Source organism: Tursiops truncatus, chromosome 8, assembly GCF_011762595.2.
Source record: "Tursiops truncatus isolate mTurTru1 chromosome 8, mTurTru1.mat.Y, whole genome shotgun sequence".
NCBI lineage: Eukaryota > Metazoa > Chordata > Mammalia > Artiodactyla > Delphinidae > Tursiops > Tursiops truncatus.
In genome coordinates, this window is record NC_047041.1 from 56,020,917 (window position 1) to 56,044,836 (window position 23,920).

The window sequence follows — 23,920 nt, forward strand, 5'->3', positions numbered from 1 at the left end:
TGCTGGGGATTCTGTTTTCGTTGGAAAGAGGAGGCGGAGGTGTTTGCGTGTCTGGCTGTTTCCTCCTTTCTCATTCCTCCTCCCTGCCTCCCTCCTGCCTCTCAAGATGTTTCCTCTGCCATCCTGGCTCCACTCCAGCCTCTCCCCTCCCAGGGCAGACAGCAGCCATCCTCTCCCGCCTGGGGCTTCTGCGGGCTGTGGCTTTCCAGAGTGCGCTCTTAATGCCTTCCACCCACAGGAGGGGTCCACAGGGCATGTACTTCAGGGTAGGGGCACACTGCCTCCTCCTTCCTCCACTGTTTAAATCTCCTGGGAGAGGAGGCCAAGGGCCCACTCCAGGGCTGCCTCCTGCTTGGGGTTCATCCCTTTCCCCCTCTGGGCCTCGCTTTCCTGGGGAGCCTACAGCCAACACGGCCCCTTGGCACAGAGACACATAGCGTGTCTTGTGTTCATTTGGTAGTAATTTTGTGTTGCTTTGCCAAAGGCATTGGGGGGATGCTCCCCACAACTTGGCAGGGCCCTGGAATGTAGAATTTGTACTACTACTCCTCACATCCCCACCTTCTCAGATATCCAGCTGAGGTCTCATCACTTCCTGGGGACCCTCCCTGGCCCCCCTCTCTGTCTGCCCTCCTGGCAGAGGCTTGTAGGGTGAAGCAGACCCATACCCTGGCCTGATGGAGCTCGGTCTGGGCTTTGCCTCCCCATCACCTGCTCTGTGCCTGCAGCAGGGCAGATGCTCAGTAAATATTTGTAGAATGAATGGTTGGAGAGCAGCTAGGGAAGCAGAGGTTGGCATGATGGAGCAGTGAGGACAGACAAGGTGCTGAGGGAGGACTTCGCAGAGGAGCTGACCTGGGGTTTTGAAGGATGGAAAAGAGTTGGACAAATAGGCAGGGTAGGAAGGGCATTCCAGGAAGGAGGAACAGCCTGTGCAAAGCCTGAAACAGATGGTGTGTGATCTGGGGCTTAGGGTATGTGTGAGTAAGTGGCTGGAGGGGAGGCTGTAGAGAAGGGCCAGGATATGGGAGGAACCTCCAGTCTGGGGGTGGGCACCCTGGCCTGCTGGAATGATGCCAGCAGTTAGCCCCTTCAGTTGGGTCCCAGGTCTTTGTGCTGCAGGCCTGGCCTTGGAGGGCAAGCAGGCGGTGTGTGGAGGGCCCTGGAGGTTTGCCAAGGCTTGTCAGAGCTTGTCAGGGTTTGGGACTATGTGAAACCAACCCAAGGCTATGGCTCTGCTCCCCTGGGCCGAGCAGGTCGTGGGATTAGAACCTATCAGGGCCAGCTAGTTGAAGCAGGCTTTGTGACAACACGTAAGATAGAACCAGGTTCAGTTGTGGTCTCCGTAATTTCCTGGCTGTGATCCTGGGCAAATCATTGATTTCTTTATGCCATGTTTTCCTTTACAGTAAAGATAATAGAAGCTACCTCTCAAGATTGTTACAAAAATTAACAAGGTAACTTGTAAAGTTGTCCTTTTTCCTCCTTGCTTTTTCTCCTGGCCTCCCCTACCCTCCTTTCCTTCTTAGCAGAGCTGGCCTTTTGGACTGAGGCCTGAAGAATGCTGGGCACCCTCAGCCCTGATAGCCCACCTGAAATCTCTCCTTCCTGGAGGCCCTGGGTTCAGAATGCCCCTGTTAAATAGGCATTCCTCAGGGCAGTGGTTGTGTGTCTCAGCCCACAGCACCAGTGTCAGCATAGAAATGCAGCAGTTAGAAATGCAAATTCCCAGGCCCACCTCTCACCTACTGAGTGGGAATTCTGGGGGTGGCTCCCAGGTGATTCTGACCTAGGCTTAAGTGTGAAAACCACTGCCTGAGGGGACCGATGCTCAAGGGCCTCTCAGTGGGAGAAACCTGGCTTTGGGCCTGGAGTCAGAGCACTTGGTTCCCCGGGGGCTGGCTCCAGGGGTTCGTAACCTGTGCAGTCACTCAGGGCCCCAAGTTCAGAAGGATCTGGTTTAATGTGCGTCTGTCTCTGTCTTGAAATCTGAACAAGGGGCCCCACGTTTTCACTTTGCACTTGGGTGCACAGATTATTATAGCTGGTCCTGGGTGCTGATCCCAGCGTGTTCCTGGCTAGCTGGGTATCCCTGGGGAAGTTGCTTTCTCCTTGAGTCTCACTGTCCTCGTCTGTGTAGGGGGGTGGTAATCCCCACCTCCTAGAGGGATCCTGAAGATTAAATGTGATGAGTGGGTTCAGTAGCTGGAGTGGGGCCTGGCCCAGGCTTCCAGAGGCCGTGTGCCAGCACTGGGCACACCTCTGGGGATGCCATGGCAGCAAACAGACACCGTCCTTGGCTTAATGGGGCTTCTGGTCTGGAACAGGGACACAGATGGCAAGAGATGCACACTGTGAGAAGCGCTCTGACGGTGCCTAATGGAGGGATCTGCCCTAGTTGGGGGTCACCAAAGGCTTTCTGACGATGTGAACTTGGTGTGGGGCTGGACAACATTGTCCAGATGGAGGCAACAGCATTACGGGTGGTATTTTCATAGTTATTTATTTTTTTATAAATTTATTTATTTTATTTTTGGCTGTGTTGGGTCTTTGTTGTTGTGTGCGGGCTTTCTCTAGTTGCGGTGAGCAGGGGCTACTCTTCGTTGCTGTGCGTGGCCTTCTCATTGTGGTGGCTTCTCTTGTGGCAGAGCACGGGCTCTAGGCATGTGGGCTCAGTAGTTGAGGCACGCAGGCTCTAGAGCGCAGGCTCAGTAGTTGTGGCGCACGGGCTTAGTTGCTCCGCAGCATGTGGGATCTTCCCAGACCAGGGCTCGAACCTGTGACCCCTGCATTGGCAGCTTCTTAACCACTGCACCACCAGGGAAGTCCCTTCATAGTTATTAATGACAGACCTCTGGGAAGGCTGAGGTGAGGTGAGGTGAGGTGAGAGGGCCTGGAGGGAGGAAATGGGTTACAGTGGCCACAGGCGGGTCAGGAGGCTGCACTGGGGCCTCAGCGTCCAGTCTGGGTTCCTTCCCTTCAAAAAGGCTTTAGACCGCAATAATTTGGAATAGGAACGGACCCTTGCCCAGAGGCCTTCTGGAGCAGATAGGAACATGGCTTTGCCAGCTGGTGCCACAGGCAAGTTCTTCACCCTCTGGAAACCTTGGACTTGTCTTCAATAAATGGGCCTCCTAATCCCCTCTGGGTGGGCGGTGGTGACGTTCAAGTGAGATGAGTGCACGGAAGCCCCAGCACAGTGCCACCTGCAGGAAGTGCTCTGTGCTAAGGGTGGATTCCTGTTTCCCTCTGTTGATGTGGAAGTGGGAGCCCAGGTTTTGATCAGGAGTCCCTCTAGCCCAGGCTAGCTCCCTTGGGGAAATCCTTTCTTTAATTGTAAGGCAAATGAGGCCGACAAGCCCTTTCCTAGAGATGATCAAGGACTGACCAGCATTGGGGGCCCAGAAGCAGTGGCTTTGGCGACAGCTGAGTGCTCACCTCTCCGGGTGCTTCCCCAGGTTAAATTAAACCCACCAGCTATGTCACAGAGAGGGGGTGAACTCCCCCACGGGCGTCCTGAGTCCAGCCGCTGCTCTCTGAATGGTGAGAACAACTTTCATTTATCGCAGGCCTCGCTGTACCGGGTGCTTCTCATGCATTCCTGGAGAAAGGCACTATTATTCCCATTTTAGAGGTAAGGATCGGAACAACTCTCCCCTTACCCAAGGTCACCCAGCTAGTGAATGGCAGACCCCAAAGCCTTACCTACTACCCCAAATTGGCTCCCATAGTGACACACTGTGGAGCCGGGGGCAAGTCCAGAACTTTCTGGGCCTCAGTATCACCATGTGTGCCCTGAGGGGTGGGACCCGATATTCTTCAAGGCCCCTTCAGCTCCAGTGTCCTAGGGTCTGTGCATCTGGGAGGGCCCGTCCCCTGGGGAGTTCTGCCACCACACCTCCAGGCTGCTGTTGTCTTTACTGTGTAGAAAATGACCAGCTTACCCAGGCCCTCTCAGCTCCAGCCTTCCAGGTCTGCCATCTAGGGCTGACCCCTGACCCTGCTCCCTCTCTCTTAACCCCCAAGTAGGAGCAGGAATGGCCAGGACCCATGGTTTCTGCACCACAAGTGGCCTGGGGCTGGCGTGGGGGCCAGTGGGGGCAGAACCCTGTGGGAGATTCCAAAGTGGGAAAGAGTGTGATGGCTCCAGGGAACTGACCAAGGTCAGTGTGGCTGGAAGATATGGAGGTGCAGGAGACTGTGGTGGAGGGGAGGTTGGAGGGGTGAGTAGGAGTCAGATTGCGAAGGGCTTGTGGGCAGCAGTTAAAGAGCTTGAGGCAGAGAAAGGACTTGATCAGGTCTGTCTAGAATGACTGAGAAAATGCCAGCGACAGTTAACACAGTGTCAGGCACGTAGCATTCAAAGCCGTTCATTATGGTTTGATGCTTTTCATTATATCGATCATTAGGAATACCCAGATTCCACTCTTACCAGCTGTGAGAACTTGGGCCAGTCACTAACGCCTGGGACCTCATTTTTCACACCAGTAATGCAGGAAGAAGGATAAGGAGCCTTCCTCCCAGGGATTTTATCAGGATCAGAGAGAGAGAATGGGGGGATTTCATCTCATCTCCGTTAATCCTTTTTTTTTTTTTTTTTTTTGCGGTACGCGGGCCTCTCTCTGTTGTGGCTTCTCCCGTTGCGGAGCACAGGCTCCGGATGTGCAGGCTCAGCGGCCATGGCTCACGGGCCCAGCCACTCCGCGGCATGCGGGATCTTCCCGGACCGGGGCACGAACCCGTGTCCCCTGCATCGGCAGGCAGACTCTCAACTACTGCGCCACCAGGGAAGCCCTCATCTCTGTTAATCCTGAAAACACTCAGCCCCCTGAGCCCAGCTATACAGCCAGTGCCCTTTATCTGTGTCACATGCATCCCTGCTTCCCAGTTTGGGGCAGAGTAGGACTCAGCCACTGGCTCCAGAAGCCCCCAGCTACAATACAGCCCCTTTCAAGCAGGACTTTACCTTCCCCAGATCCCTTCTCTGTCCTCGACCTCAGTCCTACAAGCAGCAGACCTCTTCCTGCCCCTCAGACTCTCCCCCCACCTTGAAGCTCTGGCCAAGGGGCTCCCAGCCTTAAGAGCTCGTGGAGATTCCCAGTAAGCCAGTGTGGTGTGGAGGGGAGTGTGCAGAACCTGAGAACATCACGTGCCTTCTCGGAGCCTCACTTTCCTCATCTGCAAAATGGGAATGGGAATACTTACTTTATTAGTCTCCTATTGCTCCTGTAACAAATTACCACAAATTTAGTGGCCAAATACAACACACAATAAATTCTCTTATAGTTCTGGATGTCAGAGTCCTAACACAGGTTGGCAGGGCTGCATTCCTTCTGGAGGCTCTAAGGGAGAATCCATTCCTTTGCCTTTTCTAGCTTCTGGAAGTTGCCTGCATTTCTTGGCTCCTGGCCCCATCCTCCATCTTAAGGCCGTCAGCACAGCATCTTCCAATTTCTCTCTCAGTGCTTCCGTCATCCTCACATTGCCTTTTCTCTCTCTGACCCTCCTGCCTCCTGCTTATAAGGACCTTCATGATTGCACTGGGTCCACCCAGATAATGCAGGGTTATCTCCCCGTCTCCAGATCCTTAACTAACATCGCATCTGCAAAGTTCCTTTTACCACGTAAGATAACAGATTCACCGTTCCAGGGATTAGGATGTGAGCATCTCAGGGGGTCGTGATTCAGCCTGTCACACACTCCTTGCAGGGTGGTTGAGAGGATTAAATGAGACAAGAAACGTGAAAGGCTCAAACAGTACCTGGGACGTGGCAGTCAGTCCCTCGGCACATTTTCTTTTTGTCCTCTCTCTGGGCCTTTGTCTCCCCATCCATAAAAAGAGGCCTATTCTAGCTCTAGCAGTTGGATCCCACCTTATCTAGAGCGTGTCATATGGTCAGGCAGACCATGCCCTTAGCACGGAATTCATAGGAAGCAGCAGAATTGAGCCCAGGATGCCCCCAGCGGCCCTCGGAAAAGCCCCCCTTCTCCTCCTCCCTCTTGGGGGTAGGCCTCCTGTTAGTTCCTGGCCAGCTGAGCATTTCCCATCATTCCCAGGGACGGCTGATGGGAAAGGCTGAGCTCACTGCTCCCTGGGGAGGGCGAGGGGTGGAGGGAGGAGAGGGAGAGGCTGGCGGCAGCTGCTTCAAGAGGCGAGAGGCGGGGAGAGGAGAGGCCAGGAGAGATTTACAGTGGGAGAGGTGGAGGTTATCAGCGCTCAGTATGAGTGGGAGAGGGTGAGGCCGGGCCTCTAAGCTGGGCCTTGGAGAATGGTCAGCTCTTCCTTGGCCTCCTCAGCCCAGCCCTGGCCGTGCGGCTCTGTCCCTCTGTCCCCCCTGAGAGGCCCTGGGGTCTGGAGGAGTGTGTATGTGTGCTGGGGATGGGAGGAGGGTGTCATAGGCCAGCAGGGGCTAGAAGTGAGAGGTTTTGCTGCCAGAGAGGAATACCGTCCTGTCCGTGAGAAGAGAGTCGTCTCAGCCAGCATACATGGCCCGCCCAGAAATCAGTCACCATATGCCCTTTGGCCCATCATCTGCCTTCACTGTACCCCACTTTTCTTACTTGCGTGTGTGGGGGGGGAGGGAGGGGGGAGGTAATAACACCATTACCGGATTTGGGAGAATCAAGTGAGAGAGTGACTTTGCAGCGTATACTCTGCTATATAAGGACGTGTGAGTCCATGCTTATGCACGTCACTTTGATGTTCTCTCTTCTGCACCTTGACTACCTGGCAAACTTAATCGCCCTTCAAGTCCCAGCTCAGATGTCACCTGCTCTGTGTCACTTCCTCAGCAGCCCGTTGTCCATCTGGGAAGAATGGAGCTGCTCCCGCCCCCGAGTTGTCCTCTTTATAACCCTCTCTCGGTGCCTTTGGCAGGATAGCGGTTGGTCCGTGCATCTGCCTCCCCGGCCATATGTGGGCAATGCATTCACCTCAGACCCCTCTGCTTCTCAAGGTCCCAGTGGTTGTGGTAGAACAGAGCCAGGATGATAAAGGCCTGGGGGAGCTGGCCTCCTGGCCTGAGCAAGGTCCCCACTTGGCAGTCCAGCCCTTAGAACCGAGCAGACCCCCATGATGGACTCAGTCAGATTCAGAGACCCCACTCAAAGCAGGTGGGCAGTCATCCAGGTTCAAGAACCCTTCACTTTCCACGATGCAAATGCTCATGCCCGCTGCCCGGGACCTCCTGCGCGTAATCAGGACACCAAGGGGGACACGTTGGTAATGAGGTTTCCTGATGAGGGTGAAACCTGAGCCAGGGGACAGGGAGAGTGTTTCGGGAGAGGCTGTCTAGGCCCTGGAGAGTGTATCCCATAAACTCATCCACCACCCTCCAGGGACCCCCAGGAGGCCCATATCCCAGTGCCTCAGGCCCGCTAGATACACAGAGACGGCCACGTAAACGTTGGGGGACTTGCCCTCCCGCTCCTCGCTGTGTGTTCTCACCTGTGATTATTGGTCTCCCGCATCTCTCCAGAGTCCTGTATAGCCCTGTTCATCCTGGCACTTCCGGTGCCTCTCAGTGCCCTAATCCTACCGTATATTGAACTTGGATTATGTTCCAGGCCTAGGCAGACATCAGCCCATTCATTCCCCTCCACAGCCTGGAGGTGGTCATATGATCCCACTGTCCAGGTGAGGGCAGGCGAGGTGAGCAGCCGTTCAGTGCCAGGGTAGAGATCTGGACCCCGTTCCCAGTTGCTCTTTTCCGTTTCCTTCACCGTTTGCATGGTCTCCCTGAGGTTCGAGGAAAGATGGCCTGAGCGTCTAGGTTGCGGCAGGTGGAGCTGGTACTGAGTTGTCACTTCAGACGGTTTGGTAGCTAAGGCCCAGCGCTGTGCCTCCCGGCAGGTTTCTCACACCCCACCCCCGCCCCCAAATCCGTGTGAGGAGCAGGTGGAAGGTAGACTGCCAAGCCCCAGGCTGTGCTCTGGGGAGCGGTTCAGAGATGCCCTGGAATGCCCTTCCCTGCTGGCTGTCTCACTGACGCAGCTGCACTTGGCTGGCTTCACTGTGCTCGCCTCATCTGCAAGCCTGTATGTTTTTGGAAGTAATGGAAATGCATTTCTTAAAAATGCTCGATAATTCAGCCTGGTCCTGATAACAGGCCTTGGTCTCTGCCCAGCACTCTGGCCTCCCAGGAACTCCTCATACCCATCACCTCCTCTCAGCGGCCCAGGCCTGTACGAGGTGACGTGACCCTCACGGAGAGCTGGTGAACCAGCTGAACCCTGTTCATTGGGGACCTGCCCAGGGCCACCCAGCGAGTCTGTTTCTTGTGGGGATGGTGGTGCCCGTTAGTATTTTCACCACTTACAGAGTTCTGACTGTGTGCCGGGGCCTCACTTAACACTCTAGAGGGCTGAAGTGCAGGCTGATGAAACGGCAGGGCTGCCTCACCCCAGCCCTTAACTCCTTTATGTTGCACCTTGTCTGAGCCGGAGCACATTTCCTGCCCTGGAGCAGCTCCCATCCTGGGGGGCCAACCCCCGCTGGATTACGCCCGCCAAGGAGGTGTATGAGATAGGTACCCTCAGCCTGGGGGCTCAGTAAAGCCCCCGAGGGAATAATGCCTCTTTTTTCCCCTTCAGTTGTTCTCAAGATTAGACAGGAGGAGTAGGTCAAATACTTAGCATGTGACAAATAAATGATAAATCTTAAAATAATTGTTATTGTGGTTTTTGGGGTTTGTTTTCTAAAGTTTAATAAAACCACTCAAAGTTTCCGAAGAAAACTATGATTTTGAGATGACTGACAAGCACGTATTGTACGTTTGTAATATTCCTCTTTCAGAGAACCTTTTACATTGGAACTATACCATAGGATGTCCAATAATGAAAGTATTTGGTTTGGAACATACTTAGGATAAATTGTATCTTTCAACACTATCTCATTCTTTTAAAACCCAGAAGCGTTGTTACTATATTTTTACTTTCTAATTTATCAAGCATTTGGTTTGAACTGCTTACGTTTCTTGTATCTACTCTGTGTCTTTGAGCAAGTTACTTGATTTCTCTGTGTTTCCTCATATATAGAGTGGCGATATAAGAGTATCTACCTTACAGGGTTCTTGTGAGGATTAAATGAGTTAAATACAGTGTTTAGAATAGTGCCTGACACTTAATAAACATCAGTTATAATAATAATAATTATTATTATTTCTTAATAAGAAAATACACCCAGATTTAGTTACCAAATCCGGTCAGGTTGCCTTTCAGTGACTATGCGTTCAGGTAACATTTACTGAGTGCTGGTCTTGGGTTTGTCTGGGTCTTGATCTCGGGACTCAGCTGCCCCCTGGCTCTGTCCAGAGACCTGGGCTTCCTGCACGGTTTCTGCCTCGTGCGACTAGCCCCCAGGGCCCCGGGGGAGGCTGAGCTCATAAATAGTGTCGGCAAAGCACTTTGTGGATCAATGCTAACTAATAGCAGCTCCCTGGAGCTGGCTCATATAAGGAAGACTATCGTGGAGGCAGCTTGAACCAGGCTCAGGGGCGGCCCCTGGGGAAGGCCAGTGACGTCCTCAAGGTGGGACCTGGGAAGGGCCCTGCCGTCCCTCCTCCCTGTTGCCTCCTGCCACTTTAACCAGCAGTGGGTGCTGACAAAGCTTGGAGATGGGCGGGGAGTGTTAGTGGCCACACGGGGAAGAGGTTTGCCCATTTAGTGACAGAGTCAGGAGCAGAGACCCATCTAGCCCACACACCTGGTCACTTCCAGGCCAGAGCTGGGTGCACGGCCTGTCCTGGGCATCCTCTTGTCAGGGATCTCCCAGTCATCCCCATTGCTCTCTCTCAAGAGGTCAACATTCCTGGCTGAAATAGACAGCTGCTGGCCTTTGCCCAGACACATGCCTGTCTTAAGGGTGGCAAAGCAGCTTCTGTTCAGTTGTGGGCATGAATGGGAAGTTGGCATGGGACCTTGTGCAAAGGAGGTTGTGGGCAAGACTTCCCCTAGTTCTGCCCCAGGGGGAAGTCCTTCGAGTCTCAGACGGAACTGAAGTCTGTTTTGGGAACTGCTGAGGAGGCAGCAGACAGGAATTTGCCCTCTGGGAGCTCGTGGTCTGATGGAGGGGCCATGGTCCTGTTCTCCAGGAGAGAGACTCCGGTCTGCTGGTTGGGGGCAGGGAGGGGGGATGTGGCTCCTGTTTCCTGGGACTTCCGATCCAATGGAGGGGACACAGCCCTCTTGTCCTCTAGTAGCTCCTTGTCTGAGGAAGGAAGCACGAACTTTGTCTGCAGCAGCCTCCTATCTGATGGAGGAGTCATGGCCACTTCCCTCAGGGAATTCTTATCTGATAGAGGAGATATGACCTCTGCCCTCAGGAAGGCCCCCTGTCTCCCTGTTTGATGGGGGAGGCTCATCTCCTTCTCTCACTTAAGAAGCCCCATTTGATGGCCTCTGCCTTTGCTCCCTGCCTCCCTGGCCTGATTCATGGGGAGCTCTGGTCTACAGGCAATAGCCACAGAGAGCTGGGCAGAGTAAGGGGCTAGGCTGCTGTGGGGCAGGGCAGAAGGGAAGAAGGGGGTGCTTTAGAGGGGCTCCTGTAGCGAGTAAGGGTGACAGGAAAGGCTTCCCAGTCGAGATGCCTTAATGGAACAGTCTGATGGAAGGAGGTGCCTGGCTGTGATGAGTACCCACTGGGGATCAGCGGTTGCTCCTCCAAGCTGGGAAGGGTAACTTGAGGGTCACTCGGGAGCCTGTCTCCACGCAGGCCAAACTGCTGGAGTGGAAAGGGCCCCTGGAGATGCTCACCTTCTGCCCGTCCATGCACAGGCCGACTACTGCCAGCCCAGAGACCTCCGCCCTCCAAGGCCTGAGAAGCCCAGAGGAGGAGAGGAAACAGGACATGTGTCAGGAACGCCTTTTCCTTTTGTTTGTAACTAACCCCCTGACTTGGGGCTGGGGAGAGCTGATTCTGCACGGCCTGCCCTGGCCTAACTGCTGCTGCCTGCAGCCCCCAGCACTGGGTCTTCCACGGCCTCCCTCCTTCCCACACAGTGCCCCGCCTTGCCTCAGCTACTGCTCCTGGGCTGGTCCCTTAATTTCACCGAGACTCAGGGCTCTCATCTGTAAAATGGGGTAAGACTTCCTATCTGCCTCATAAGGAAGTTTGTTTTTTCCTTTCTTTATAGGACTTACATAATTTATTCCTTTATCCATGAGATGTGCCTGGAGCATTTCCTGTGTGCTGACCTCTGGGGTGGGCAGGGGCAGAGAGTGTAGGCGAGGAACAGGTGCGGGCAGACAGGAAGTCTGTTTGGGACTTGTGTGAGGAGTCTGGGGACATCCGAGTACACATGTCCCAAGGCTAGTGGGTACGGGGTCAGAGAGGGTCTGGCTGGAGATGGGGGTTTGGCTTACCAGCATCTGGTGGCAGTTAAAGGGGCCAGGTGGGTGGGGTCACCAAGGGAACTGCTTGTCATGGGTCCTGGGAAGGGGTGGAGGCCAGGCCCTGGAGGCCACAGGCAACCGGGCTCTGCTCTGGAGCCTACAGACAGCTGGGCACAGGGCAGGGATGGGGGACCACTGAGTCAGGGCTCCAGTGGCTAAGAGGAGCGGGCCTGGGATGGGGTCACAGGATGGTGCTCCTGGGGGGTGTCGAGACTTTGCTTTGGCAAGCGGGGTGTGGGGGTGTGTGGGAAGGATGGTCTTTGGGTTGAGGAGACAGTAAGTTATGGCAGAGGTGCTCAGACATCAAAAGAAGGTGGTCAGGCGGATTGGCATTCTCTTTTTGTTTTGGCCGCACCGTGTGGCATGCAGGATCTTAGTTCCCCAACCAGGGATTGAACCCGTGCCCCCTGCAGTGGAAGCGCGGAGTCTTAACCACTGGACTGCCAGGGAAGTCCCGGATTGGCATTCTCTTATTCTCATGATTTCAGCTAGTCTTCTGCTGGCTAGAGGGCTGCTGTGGGAGCACGTGTGTTTACGTGATGTGTGTATGGTGTACGTCGGGGGAGTTGTAGGTGAGATGTGTGTGGGGTGTGTGATGCAGGTGTGCGCATGGAGTGTGCTTAGTATTTGTGTGTGTGGTCTGTGTATGTGGTGTGTATAAGTGTAAGTGGTATATATGTGGTGTGAGATGTGAAGCATACGTGGTATGTGTGTGGTGCAAGTGTGCACGATGTGTGTGGTGTGGTATGTGGTGTGTTTTGTACATGTGTGGTGTGTGGTGTGCCTGTAGGTACATGTGTAGGGCGTGTAGGGTATGTGTGGTGTGTGTGTGTGGTGTTTGTGGGTATGTGTCTCTGTGTGTATGCATGGGGTGTGTGTGTGTGTGTGTGTGTGTGAGGTGTGTAGAGTTTGTGACTGCATACAGCAGGCTGGTGCTGAGCCATTTGCCTGGGCTGGAAACTTAGAAGCATCCACCAGGCTTCCGAATTTCCCTTCTCTATTTAGGGTCACATCCAATGGTCCACTGGTAACAGCTGGCTATCCAGAAAAAAAAGGGGGGGTGGGGTTTTAGTATTTGCCAATTTCTGTGGTGTAAATTCTTCCACCAAGGATTTCACCCTACTAATGTCATGTCATTGAACATGGAGTTGGGAAGAGATGCACAGTAGGGCACCATCTTTATAGAGAAATTTAGTAAAAAATAGTAAGTGATAAGTTTTGACTATTTATTCCCTTTATTTTTTTTTTTAATGAGTGTTGATAGTTTTTTTAAAATAAATTTATTTATTCATTTTATTTTTGACTGCATTGGGTCTTCGTTGCTGTGCGCGGGCTTTCTCTAGTTGTGGCGAGCGGGGGCTACTCTTCATTGCGGTGCACGGGCTTCTCATTGCGGTGGCTTCTCTTGTTGCGGAGCACGGGCTGTAGGCACACGGGCTACAGTAGTTGTGGCGCAGGGCTCAGTAGTTGTGGCTCTAGAGTGCGGGCTCAGTACTTGTGGTGCATGGGCTTAGTTGCTCCGCAGCATGTGGGATCTTCCTGGACCAGGGCTCGAACCCGTGTGCCCTGCATTGTCAGGCGGATTTTTAACCACTGCGCCACCAGGGAAGCCCTCCCTTTGTTGTTTTTTTTTTTTTACTTTTTTAAAAAAATTATTTATTTATTTATTTTGGGCTACGTTGGGTCTTTTTTGCTGCATGGGGGCTTCCTCTAGTTGCGGAGAGTGGTGGCTACTATTTATTGCGGTGGCTTCTCTTGTTGCGGAGCACAAGCTCTAGGCGTGTGGGCTTCAGTAGTTGTGGCACGAGGGCTCAGTAGTTGTGGCTCGCAGGCTCTAGAGCACAGCCTCAGTAGTTGCGGCGCATGGGCTTAGTTGCTCCGTGGCATGTGGGATCTTCCTGGACCAGGGCTCGAACCTGTGTCCCCTTCATTGGCAGGCAGATTCTTAACCGCTGTGCCACCAGGGAAGTCCCCCTCCCTTTGTTTTTAATATAATTTATTTAACTGTAATTTTGGATCAGGATTTCTCACCATCAGCACTGTTAACATTTGGGCTCGAGGTTTTTTGTTGGGAGCAGGGAAGGGGCCGGCAGCACCCGTGACCTCCGCCCTCTAGATGCCAGTAGCACCCCTCCCCCAAGTCGTGATCACCCAGATGTCTCTAAACATTGCCAAATGTCCCCCAGGGGGCTGAGACAGCCACTTCACCCCCAGTAGAGAGCCATTGGCAATGGCTGTGTTTAACAACTAGCTCACAACATTCCTACAAGTGTGACAGTCGGCTCTATGAGCCTGTACAAGCCAGCTCCAGCCCATCATGGGCACTGTATCTAGCTAAATATAAGACGTGGGTTTTTCTCCCCAAAATTCTTTCTCAAGAAAGAGCCACTATCCTAGGCCATACCTTTCAATCTGGACAGAGCTCCTGACCACAGAGGGCTCTCAGCCCCTGACTGGCCCCCAGAGTGGTTGAAGCAAAGTTGGAGATGCACTGCCCTACTGATCTGTTCTGATATTTCATGAAATGTGACAATGGAGAAAAAAGTAACACTTCTGAATCAATATCTTATTTTATTATATGTTCTTCTGTATCCCTCAAAGTTTATATGTGCAAATTGGCAAAAACAAAAAAACCACACACACGCACACACACACACACACACACACACACACACACACGCAAGTAGAACTTTAAATAAAGTCTTCCCACTGGGAAAACCATGGCTGCCGCGTCACACACCCGTGTTTTATCCTGGCGGCCAGGCGGCCCGCCTCTGAATCGTCTCTTGGCCCAAGTCCTATTTTTCCCCATCTTCAGGCTCAGGGTTTGGCCCTTGTTTATGCATTTATTCATTCTTTCGAAATATTTACTAAGCACCCACTATATACCAAGGAAGATGACTGAAGGAGGACAGGGTTCCTGCTCTCTGGAGCTTGTCAGTATTTCACTCCACGCCATCCACTGGGGAGCAGAGATGTGCAGGCTCGTGTGGATGCTGAGGGGACATGGGGCAGAATAGAGGCGAGGAAGGGAGAAGTGCACGTGTGGGTGGCTATTGTGTGCCTGAAGCTGAGCTGGGCACATCATACATGGCATCATCCCACCCTCCTGCTGGGCTTCTGAGGGAGGGTTTTGTTTATTTGTGGAGTATCTCTCTCTCTCCCTGCTCCAGAGTGCAGGTGTCCTGGTGACAAGGCACAGGGGCCTGTATCTTCTGGAGGTAAGAACAGTGTCAGGCCCAGAGATGGGAAAAAAAGGAAGAAAAGCAAGGAGGGGAGTAGCAAAGATGGTTGGAGAGAGGGAAGGAGGAAGGGGTCAGGGCAAGGACACTTTAAGCTGAAGCAGTCAGGGAAGGCTTCTTGGATGAGGTGACATTGGGAAGGAAGGATGGGAGGGATTGCAGTGGGAGAACTGATAGAAAGGCTATTACAGAAAGAGGGAATAACAGGGCATGTCCCTGGAGATTTCTGGAATGTGAGGGTCTAAACTAGGAAGAGAATATCATAAACTGCTGTTTTCTACCCAAGACTGAGAGAGAGACAGCTAAAAAAACTTGTTTGTCTCCAGTGGAGTTAATATAACCATCCCCTCCCACCTGAGGGACAGCTGGGCAAGAACTCTCCCCTGGGCGCTGGAGGGAAGGCAGAGTGTTGGCTCAGGGAATGAGGATAATAGCAATAATAATTACAGTCCCAATGATGTCCGCTTTCCTTTATCATTCCCTACTAGGTACCAAGGCTCTATATATGCCTTCACCTATGGGGTAGATATCAACCCCACTTTCCAGATGATGGAAAGTATGCCTCAGAGAGGAAGCAAAACTCAAGGTCACACAGGACTCAGGCGGGGTCTGCGTGCTTCAGCGTCTGCACTGTTTCCTCTGCCAGCACCCTTCCCTTCCTGCCTCTCAACCCTCGAGAAGGCTGGAGAGCATTCAGGTGCAGTTTGTGGGCTCTTTGGGATCCAGCGGCCAGCCTGCTTGGTGAAATTATTAGCTTTCGATTTCAGATCTCCAGTTTCGTGGGTTACTAGAAAATGGGCCAGGCTCCTTTAAGAAACTCTCCCCTCCGTCCGTGGCCACCTGGTGGCTCCCCTCCTCCCTCACTCTGCATCCCCTGGAAATCTTCACATATATGGATCATGGCTAGAAAAGTGAACACATGAATGTGGACAAGAGGCTGGAGCAATTGCTGTCTGCCTAGACGCCTGTGAGAAGTCTGGAGCCCGGGAGCTTGACTTGGCCAGACCCCCATCCACCACCCCTCACCCCTCAGGCCTGTGCCCAAGGAAGCCATGCACGATTCTGAGCAGGGGTGTGACAGGAGCACCAGAAGCCTGGGGCTCTCCTCCCAGTCTGTGACTGGACACACCTCAGAGTCTCTCTGGGCCTTAGTTTCTTGGCCAGGTGCAAGATTCTTCTCTTCCATTGATTTCTCCGTCTGGGAAATAAAGCAGGCTACACTGTGATCCCTCATGCTCCCCAGATCTGTGAAACAGGGGTGACATCTCCTGTCTTCTTGCCTCCTCCCCCTGTCCTGGGCTGTCCTGAGAAGCAGGTGCACTCATGGTGGATAAACGGGCAGGCAATGTTCTGACACAGGGAGGGCTGTTCAGTTCTGGTAGACCAGACAAGCCTGCACACAAATAACTCTGCTACCAGGGAGGGTGTGATAAGGGCTCTAGAAAGCTCCTTGCTGCCACAGCTACCTGCTCCTCACACCTCCCGGCTCCCTGATGGCTGTTCTCACACCCAGGAAAGTGGGTCAGAATGTAGGGCAGGTGTACCTGAGGGTGAATGCCCCCTTGCAGGTCCCTACCCTACCTAGCTGAGCTATGACTGCTATCAGGCGCAGGGATGGGGGAAAGGTATGGGGTGACAGCATCTCTGTGTCCAAGGTACAGTCCTGGCCATTTTCCTTCCCCCTAAGTGCCTATGGCTCCCCGTTGCCTTCTGGATATGGTCTGAGGTCCTTAGTCTGGCATTCGAGACCCTTTATACCTACCCAGGGCCTGGGGCATGGAGGTGCTCCGTGACTATCAGGGAAGCGAGTGGACCCTTCTCTGGTCCGTCCTCCTCCCTGGTGCTCCTCCCAGGCACTTGGGACATACTGCAGATTGCCTACTGTCTCTCAAATGCACAGTGGACTCAGCTGTGAGGCCCCCACCTGCAGTGCTGTCACCTCTTCCGCACCTCTGTGTGTTCTTCAAGATCCCCCTCGTTGCTACTTCCTCCCTTGAAGCCTTTCCTGACCCCCTCAGACACAACCACACAATCCTACCTATAAGGTAGTATTGTGAGTGGTGAAAAGTGTCACCCCTGCAGCTAGACTGCCTGGGTTCCAATATCAAGCTGCGCGCCTTACTAGCTGTGTGACCTTGGGCAAATGACTTAGACTCTCTGTGCCTCAGTTTCCTCATCTGCGAAAGTGGGATAGTCGTACCTCCTCATATGTTGTTGGAGGAACAAATGAGTTAACGTTTATGATACACTTAGAGTAGTAACTGGCCCCTGATTTCTCTCCTGGATGAGTTTTCTGTTGTTGATTGAGCTTAACATCTGAAGGTCTCCCCACATTCACTGTATTCATAGCATTTTTATCTAACATGAACTTTCTGATGCTCGCAAAGGATTGAATTGTTGCCAGTGCTCTCTCAGTTCACTGGTAGTGAATCTACGTTCGTGGATAATCTCTACAAGATGAGTTTTCTGATGCTGAGTAAGACATGTTTGGCTAAATGATTTCCCATAGGCAGCCTGTTCATGGGCTTCCTCTCCTGTATGAGTTTTCTGATGCTGGCTTTGAGACATTGATTAAGTTATTCACGGTCTCTGAAGCTCAGGTTTCCCCTTTGAAAAATGGGAATGTTTAGATGGCATAATATACTACCTTAACGTGTGTGAAGTTCTTAGCACAGCACCTGGATTACAGGGAAAGCTTAATGCACGGTGGCCGACGTGATTGGTGGGTTTATCTCACTTGACTATACCGTGGTTTTTTGTCAGCAGGAACATCTTAGTGCCTGCAGAGCCTGGCAGTGGTAGGAGTGTGTGAATGTTTACCGGGTAAGTGAATGATAAATGGGAGAGTCATTGGTCAAAGCTGAGCAGAGGCCCGTGGGGGTGTATCAGTTGTATACCTGGCTCAGCCTGATGGTGGCTGGGACCCTGCCCCTATGAAGTATTTTCTAAGCCCGGTGCCTGTTGATCCTGACAGCCGAAGAGAAGCATAGATAGAAGAAGAAATCCCTGGAGTCCACTCACCCAGAGCAAAGGACCATCCCCACCATCTTTTTAAACGTCATCCATCCTCACTATTGGCTAATTCTCTCTTAGGGCATTCATTCAACAGCATTCCACCTGTTTTTATTTACTGAGCACCTACTGTGGCCCAGGCACCGTGCTGTGCCCCAGGGATCCAGTGTCAAAAATACAAATAAGATCTCTACTCTCATATAAGTTATGAAAGAGAAGCAGAGGGTGAGTAAACAGACTTTTACAGAGTGTGGTAAATGTTGTGACGGAGACACACTGGGTGTGGGAGTTGGGGGGCGTCTAATCCAGACCTGGGGGGAGTCAGGGAAAGCTTCCTGGAGAAGGAGAGTGCTGAGCAGAAGACACAGCATGCAGTTCTGGCAGTTGACACAGCAGGCTTGGGGAAGGTTCTGAGGAATCACAGAGATGTGGACTCTGGCTTGTAAAATCGCAGAATCAGAGATTCTAGCATCAAAGGATCCAAATGACAGGAGCCATATTTTCTCTACTGTGCTTACAATATTTTTTTCACTAAGACTTGAGACATACCTTGTTAGGGAAGCCCTGGCATCTTTATGAAGTAATTTGTGCTCATTGTACAACATGGAAAAATATGGGGTATAAAGAAATGAGTGGGTGGGTGGACAGAGTTTCCTTCAACCCCTGTTAACATTTAGGCACATTTCCTTTCCTTTCATTAATTTTTTGGGGTTGTTTTTAGTTTTAGTTTTTAAAACTGAGATATTTACATACCATAATGTTAGCAGTTTTAGTGTTTTTGAGTATTTTCACAAGGTTGTATAACCGTCACCACTATCTAATTCCAGAATATTTTCATCACCCCATTAGCAATCACTTCCCATTTCCCCCTCCCACCAGCCCCGGGCAACCACTGATCTTCTTTCTGTTTCTATGTAGTTGCCTATTCTGGACATTTCGTATAAGTGGAATCACACAATATATGGCTTTTTGTGTCTGGCTTCTTTCACTTAATACAATACTTTCGAGGTTCATCCATGTTGTAGCATGAATCAGTGCTTCATCCCTTTTTATGGTTGAATCATATCCCATTGGATGTATATGCCACTTTAAAAAAAATAGATTCATCAATTGATGGACTTCTTTTTCACTTTTTGTGACTGTTATGAATAATGCCACTATGAACATTTATGTACAAGTATTTGTGTGGACATCGTTTTCAGTTCTCTTGGGTATCTACCTAGGAATGGAATTGCTGGGTCATATGTTAACTCTATGTTTGATGTTTAGAGGGACAGCCAGACTGTTTGCCAAAGCGACTGCACTGCTCTACATTCCCACCAGCAATGTACGAGGGTTCTTGTTTCTCCACACCCTTGATAACACTTGCTATTGTTCTTCTTTTTCTTTTCTTTTAAAATTTTATTTACTTATTTGTTTATTTTTGGCTGCGTGGGATCTTTGTTGCTGCGCGTGGGCTTTCTCTAGTTGTGAGAAAGCAAATGGGGGCTACTGTTCGTTGCGGCGCGCGGGCTTCTCATTGCGATGGCTTCTCTTGTTGTGGAGCACGGGCTCTAGGCATGTGGGCTTCAGTAGTTGTGGCTCGCAGGCTCTAGAGCACAGGCTCAGTAGTTGTGGCACACGGGCTTAGTTGCTCCGTGGCATGTGGGATCTTCCCGGACCAGGGATCAAACCCATGTCCCCTGCATTGGCAGGCAGATTTTTAACCACTGTGCCACCAGGGAAGTCCCTGTAGTAAGTTTTGAATTTGGGAAGTCTGAGTCCTCCAACTTTGTTCCTTTTTTTTTTTTCAAGATTGTTTTTGCTATTACATTTCCATATGAATTTTATGATCAGCCTGTCAATGCAAAAAATCCAGCTGCGATTTTTGATAGGGATTGCATTGAATTCATAGATCAGTTTGAGGAGTATTGCCATATTAACATCCTTGTCTTCTCCTTCTTTCTTTTGGGTATTTATTGAGTATAAAGTTGAGCTCATGCCCAAAATACTGTTTTGATTCCTGATTTATTCTGCTTAATATTCTATCATAGGCATTTCCCTGTGTTATGAAAGATGCAAGCATAATTTCAATGCTATGTAGTATTATTCCATTGTTTGGCTGTACTATACAAACTTATAAACTCTTGGTTGTTGGGTAATCTATCTAGGAAGGTACTTTGTTCTGGGTCCCTCACGATATAGGCCTCTCCCTATAGGCACAAAGGGACATTGGGAGGACTGGTGGCACGCAGAAAAGCGGCAGAATCAGAAGATAGGATCCAGCAGGCTGCACAGACACTGATACAGCATGTTTGTTTTAGGCATGTTCTCTAGAACAGTGGATTTTAAACAGTTAAAAATGTGCAGCGTGGTATTCATTTTACATTGCAACTCAGTTCATCTGAAACAAACGTTTTACTAAATAATATTTACTTTTCCCATTAGCCAGGAGAAGCTGGTCTGCTGCAGTTACAAACAACCCCCAAATCTCAGTGGCTCAAGAGCTTTTTTTCTCTCTCATGCTACATGTCTGTCATCTAGCAGGAGAGCCCTGGGATTTCGGTCTCTGAAGGCTTTCCCATCCAGATCATTGCTGGTTTCAGTGATAGAGGAAAGAGGCTGTGGTAGGCAGAAGAATGGCCCCCCAACAATGTCTACGTCCTAATCCTTGGAACCTTTGAATATGTTATATCACATGGCAATCAGTTGATCTTAAAATAGGGAGCTACATGTATTCATAAGGGTCTTTAAAAGTGGAAGAGGGAGGCAGAAGAGGAGGTCAGAGCAATGCAATGTGATAAGAACCCAACCTGCTGTTGCTGGCTTTGAAGATGGAGGAAGAGGCCTTGAGACATGGAATGTGGGTGGAAAGGGCAAGGAAACAGATTTACCCCTAGAGCCTCTGGAAAGGAACGCAGCCCTGCTAACATCTTGATTTTAACCTAGTGAGGTACATTTTGAACTTCTGAACTACAGAACTGCCAGATAATACATTTATGTTGTTTTAAGCCACTAAGTTTGTGACCCTTTGTTATAGCCTCCATAGAAGGCTAATATAAACAGCATGGGGAATCATGCACCAGCCCTTAAATGCTTCTGCCCGGAAGTGACATATGGCCCTTCTACGCATGTTCCCTTGGCCAGAGCAAGCTGCATGGGCACGACTAACTTCATAGGACTGGAGAAATTTGATCCACCCATATGCCCAGCCTTAGAGGGCAATAGAATATTGGTAAAATAGTAGTATAGTAGTATCTATAGTAGTATAATAGTAGTATCTACTATACCTTTGCCATCTGCACCTGACGCTTGTATCTTTTATTCTATTGCATTAAAAAACAACAACAACAAAGTGCTGGTGGCAACTCTGTAAGTTGATTTCATTGTCAACTAATGGGTTGTGACCCCTGGGTTGAAAAACACTGCTCTACAGACCCTCCTCTGCCCATGCCTGATGGACCACATGACACACCCTAAGCCTAGTTGATTGGCCCAGGCATCGGACACCTGACCAAAACTGACCAATGAAATTCCTCTCCTGGGGATTTGGAATTGGGCCATTCAACCAGTTAACCGTGGGAAGCTGAGCAGAGGCAGAGTAGAAATAGGGTCGGAGTGAGAGCCACATGCAAGCCAAAATGATGGAGGGGCAGAAAAGCCCTGAGTAAGAAGAGAGTTGGTCCACAGAGGCAATGTAGCAGCCGCACACAGAGCAGTGCAGCCGGGAGAACATGCAGCCCCAGGGAGAGAGGTGGAGAAAGAGAGCAGCCGCCTGAGAGGCTGATGGCTTCCCCGTTCCCGGCTCCAGCCCCCGTGCGTCCTGCCTGCATATCCTTCCCGTGAGATTTTTGCCTCCTTATCATACCCTCTCCTTTTCTTGAGCTCTGCTAGGTGGGTTTCTGTTCCTTATCTCCAGAGAGTCTTAATCAGCTAGAACACCACCAGTATTTCTTGCGTGGGACCCAGCTTTGGCTCTGAGGGTCGGGCTTATGGGGTACAAACGGGACTTGGGGATGAACTAAACCCAGCCATCCCACAGTCTGGAAGTTTGGCTTTTACCTCAGTTTTGTGTGTTTGTGCTTGCTCTTCAAAGTGGACAGGCAGAAGCCATCTCTGAGGTCCTGCACCAGGTGGGGGTCCCAGTGAACTGGAAGCACCCCTGCAGGGGCCTTTTCTCTGACAGCATTGTGGTCAGGAAGCCAGTGGAGTTGTTTCAGGGACCGTTTGGCTGTGGGACAGAGTGGAAAGGACATGGGCTCTGGAGACAGGCAGCCATAATTCACCTCTTTGAGCCTCAGTTTTCTCATCTCTGAAATGGGATTGTGGAAGGATCAACAACAGTGTTCTGGGAAAAATACTGAGACATGCTGAGGGCGTACAAGCCTGGACGCGCCCGCAGCTGTTGTTGTTGTCTGAGGAAGCCATCAGCGTCCAGCTTCCTGAGGAGGTGGCCCGGTGGCTGGTTGAGTTAGCAGCGGGCCATCTCCCACTGCTGGGCTGGCCGTGCTTCCTGCCCCTCGTCACGCTTACTCTCCTGGTCGCTCCTTCCTCACCCTTTCATTTCTCCCCCCAACTCCTGTCCTCATTTCCCCTTTTTCTGTTATTCCTGACGTTGATAAAAACACCTGCTTTAGGAAAGTAGCAGGGTTGGACAGAAAATAACCAGCCTCTGGAGGCAGACAGACAGAACTGGGTCTGAATCCTGACTTATTAGCCCCTTGCTTGCTGTATGTTTCTGGGAAAATTACTACGTCTCTTTGAATCTCGAGTTCGTTGTCTGTAAAATGAGGGTTATAATGCTCATTTCACAGTGCTGTTATGAGAAATAATTAATTGGGCACTCAACAAATGCTAGTTCCTACTTTATAAAAATGTTAATTGCTTCTTCCTTCCTTCCCTCCCTCCCTTCTCTCTCTGACTATCACTACTCCCAGCTGGCCCCCCGCACCAGCTTCCTGTGGCCAGGGTGCTGCTGGTCCCTCTCAGGGGTCACTGGGATGGCCTCAGGCATTTGTGGCCTCTCCTTTCCATCAGACCCAGGGCTCCTGAGGGGTGGACTGAGGCTTCTGGAAGCAGCTGGGATCTCTGTGGCCTGTCACTTCTCTGGTCTCCTCTGCAGGTCTGGCCTTAGCTTGGGAGCTGCTAGTTCAAACTGTGTGATCTGTATTTTTTTTTCTCACTTTAGCAATTATTATACCCCAGCTGACTGTGGCATCTTCACACTCCAAACACTGATAAATATTTATGAGGAGGAGAAAAACCCAGAACTCCTAGGGGAGGTGGGGGAGGGATGTGCTAGGCTCTTATTTGCCAACCAAGCTCAGACCCATCAGTGGTCCCTTGGGCCCCAAAAGTAAGGGGGGAGGAGTGATGGGGGGGCTACGGAGGCAGCACAGAGCCACCACCCCACTCCCCTCTGGGAGGACCTGCTGTCGCTGGGACACTGTGGGCCTCACCCCGCCTTGCCCTGGATGCCTGCTGGACCTCCTGCCCCTCCAGCATTTGGGCTGCCTGCATCGCTCGCAGCGCATGCAGGTCTGCTCTGTTGCTCTGTGTCTGCTCCATCTCTCTGTGTGACTGTCTCTCTCTCCCTCTCTTGTTTGTTTGTTTTATCATCTCTCATTCCATCCTTTATTGTCACATCTCCAGAGCCAGCATCCCCCTCCCTTCCCTCCCTCCCTCCCCTCCCTCCTCCAATACCTTCTCTGCCTCTGGGTCTCCGTCTCTACCTTTCTTCTCTCCCTCCCAACATTGCTCTGAGCGGTTCTGGGGCTGGATGATGGGGGATAGGTGAGGGGCCTCAGGCTCCCAGACCAGCTGCAGGGAGACAGCAGGAAGAGCTGCTGGGGCCCAGGGTGTGCTCTGGGAGGCAGAGGGAGCACTTTACGGGAGTCAGGGACCATGCCTCTGCCCGACCCCACATCCGTGCTCTGCTGTGTGGCCGTGGGCACATTCCCTCCCTTCCTGGCCTCAGTTCCTCAGTTGATTCCTTCACTAATTCATTCATTCACCCTCTCAACTAATATTTATTAAGTGCTGGCTGCCTACCATTCATTAACACAGGTTTATTAAACACCTACTAGATGTGCCGTTCTAGGTGCTTGGGACGCATCAGTAGACGAGAGGGACAAAGATCCCTGCCCTTAGCAGAGTAGACAGGCATAAATGTAATCTGAGAGTCAGTTATGTAGTGGGTTAGGAAGTGGTGAGTGCTGTGGAAAACGGGAAAGTACAGTGAGAGGATGTGGAACACTGGGTAGGCACAGGGTGAAGCGTCATCGTATAAAGCGCGG

General features: G+C 51.4%; 1 protein-coding gene across 6 annotated transcripts in view; it reads left to right on the top strand.

Moving 5' to 3' along the window:
- Positions 1-23,920, top strand: part of ARRB1 (arrestin beta 1) — a 122,578-nt gene that overhangs the window by 27,015 nt on the left and 71,643 nt on the right. For 5 of the 6 annotated variants that reach the window (XM_073808449.1, XM_073808451.1, XM_073808452.1 and 2 more), the window contains exon 1: positions 10,901-11,079. The exons of the other annotated variant lie outside the window; for it this stretch is intronic. In XM_073808449.1, the coding sequence (XP_073664550.1) occupies positions 11,075-11,079 (5 nt within the window). In that variant the 5' untranslated portion in view covers positions 10,901-11,074. Of the gene's footprint in view, positions 1-10,900; positions 11,080-23,920 lie in introns of those variants that run through there. 6 annotated transcript variants of the gene reach the window in all.